Genomic DNA, 321 nt, shown 5'->3' on the forward strand with positions numbered 1-321 from the left:
TCTCCTCCAATAAAGGCTTCTCACACCACGCCCTGGGGCTGCCTCTCTTTGGACTCAGGGTGCACACGCACGTGAGCACACAACACACACGCACGTGAGCACACACAACACACACACTTAGGGTCCAGTTTCAGAACATTTTATACAAAGTCACAGTGTCAGAACCCTGGTAGAAAACGGGGAGGCGGGGGAGGGGGCATCAGCTCAGGAGGTGTCCATGGTCTCGCCTTCTGTAGGAGAAGAAGGTTATGTGGTCACTGGGGCCCAGAAGTCAGGCCACCTCTCCAACTCTCCAGACAGGCCACCCGGGGGACTGGGGGG

At 57.3% G+C, this 321-nt stretch overlaps 1 protein-coding gene across 2 annotated transcripts in view; it reads right to left on the bottom strand.

Moving 5' to 3' along the window:
- Positions 1-123: 123 nt before the first annotated feature.
- Positions 124-321, bottom strand: part of RUVBL2 (RuvB-like AAA ATPase 2) — a 15,552-nt gene continuing 15,354 nt past the window's right edge. The window contains exon 15 of one of the 2 annotated variants that reach the window (XM_006765963.2): positions 124-227. In XM_006765963.2, the coding sequence (XP_006766026.1) occupies positions 205-227 (23 nt within the window). In that variant the 3' untranslated portion in view covers positions 124-204. Of the gene's footprint in view, positions 231-321 lie in introns of both variants that reach the window. The other variant, XM_006765962.2, reaches the window with a different exon arrangement.

The sequence above is a fragment of the Myotis davidii genome, unplaced genomic scaffold, assembly GCF_000327345.1.
Source record: "Myotis davidii unplaced genomic scaffold, ASM32734v1 scaffold2100, whole genome shotgun sequence".
NCBI lineage: Eukaryota > Metazoa > Chordata > Mammalia > Chiroptera > Vespertilionidae > Myotis > Myotis davidii.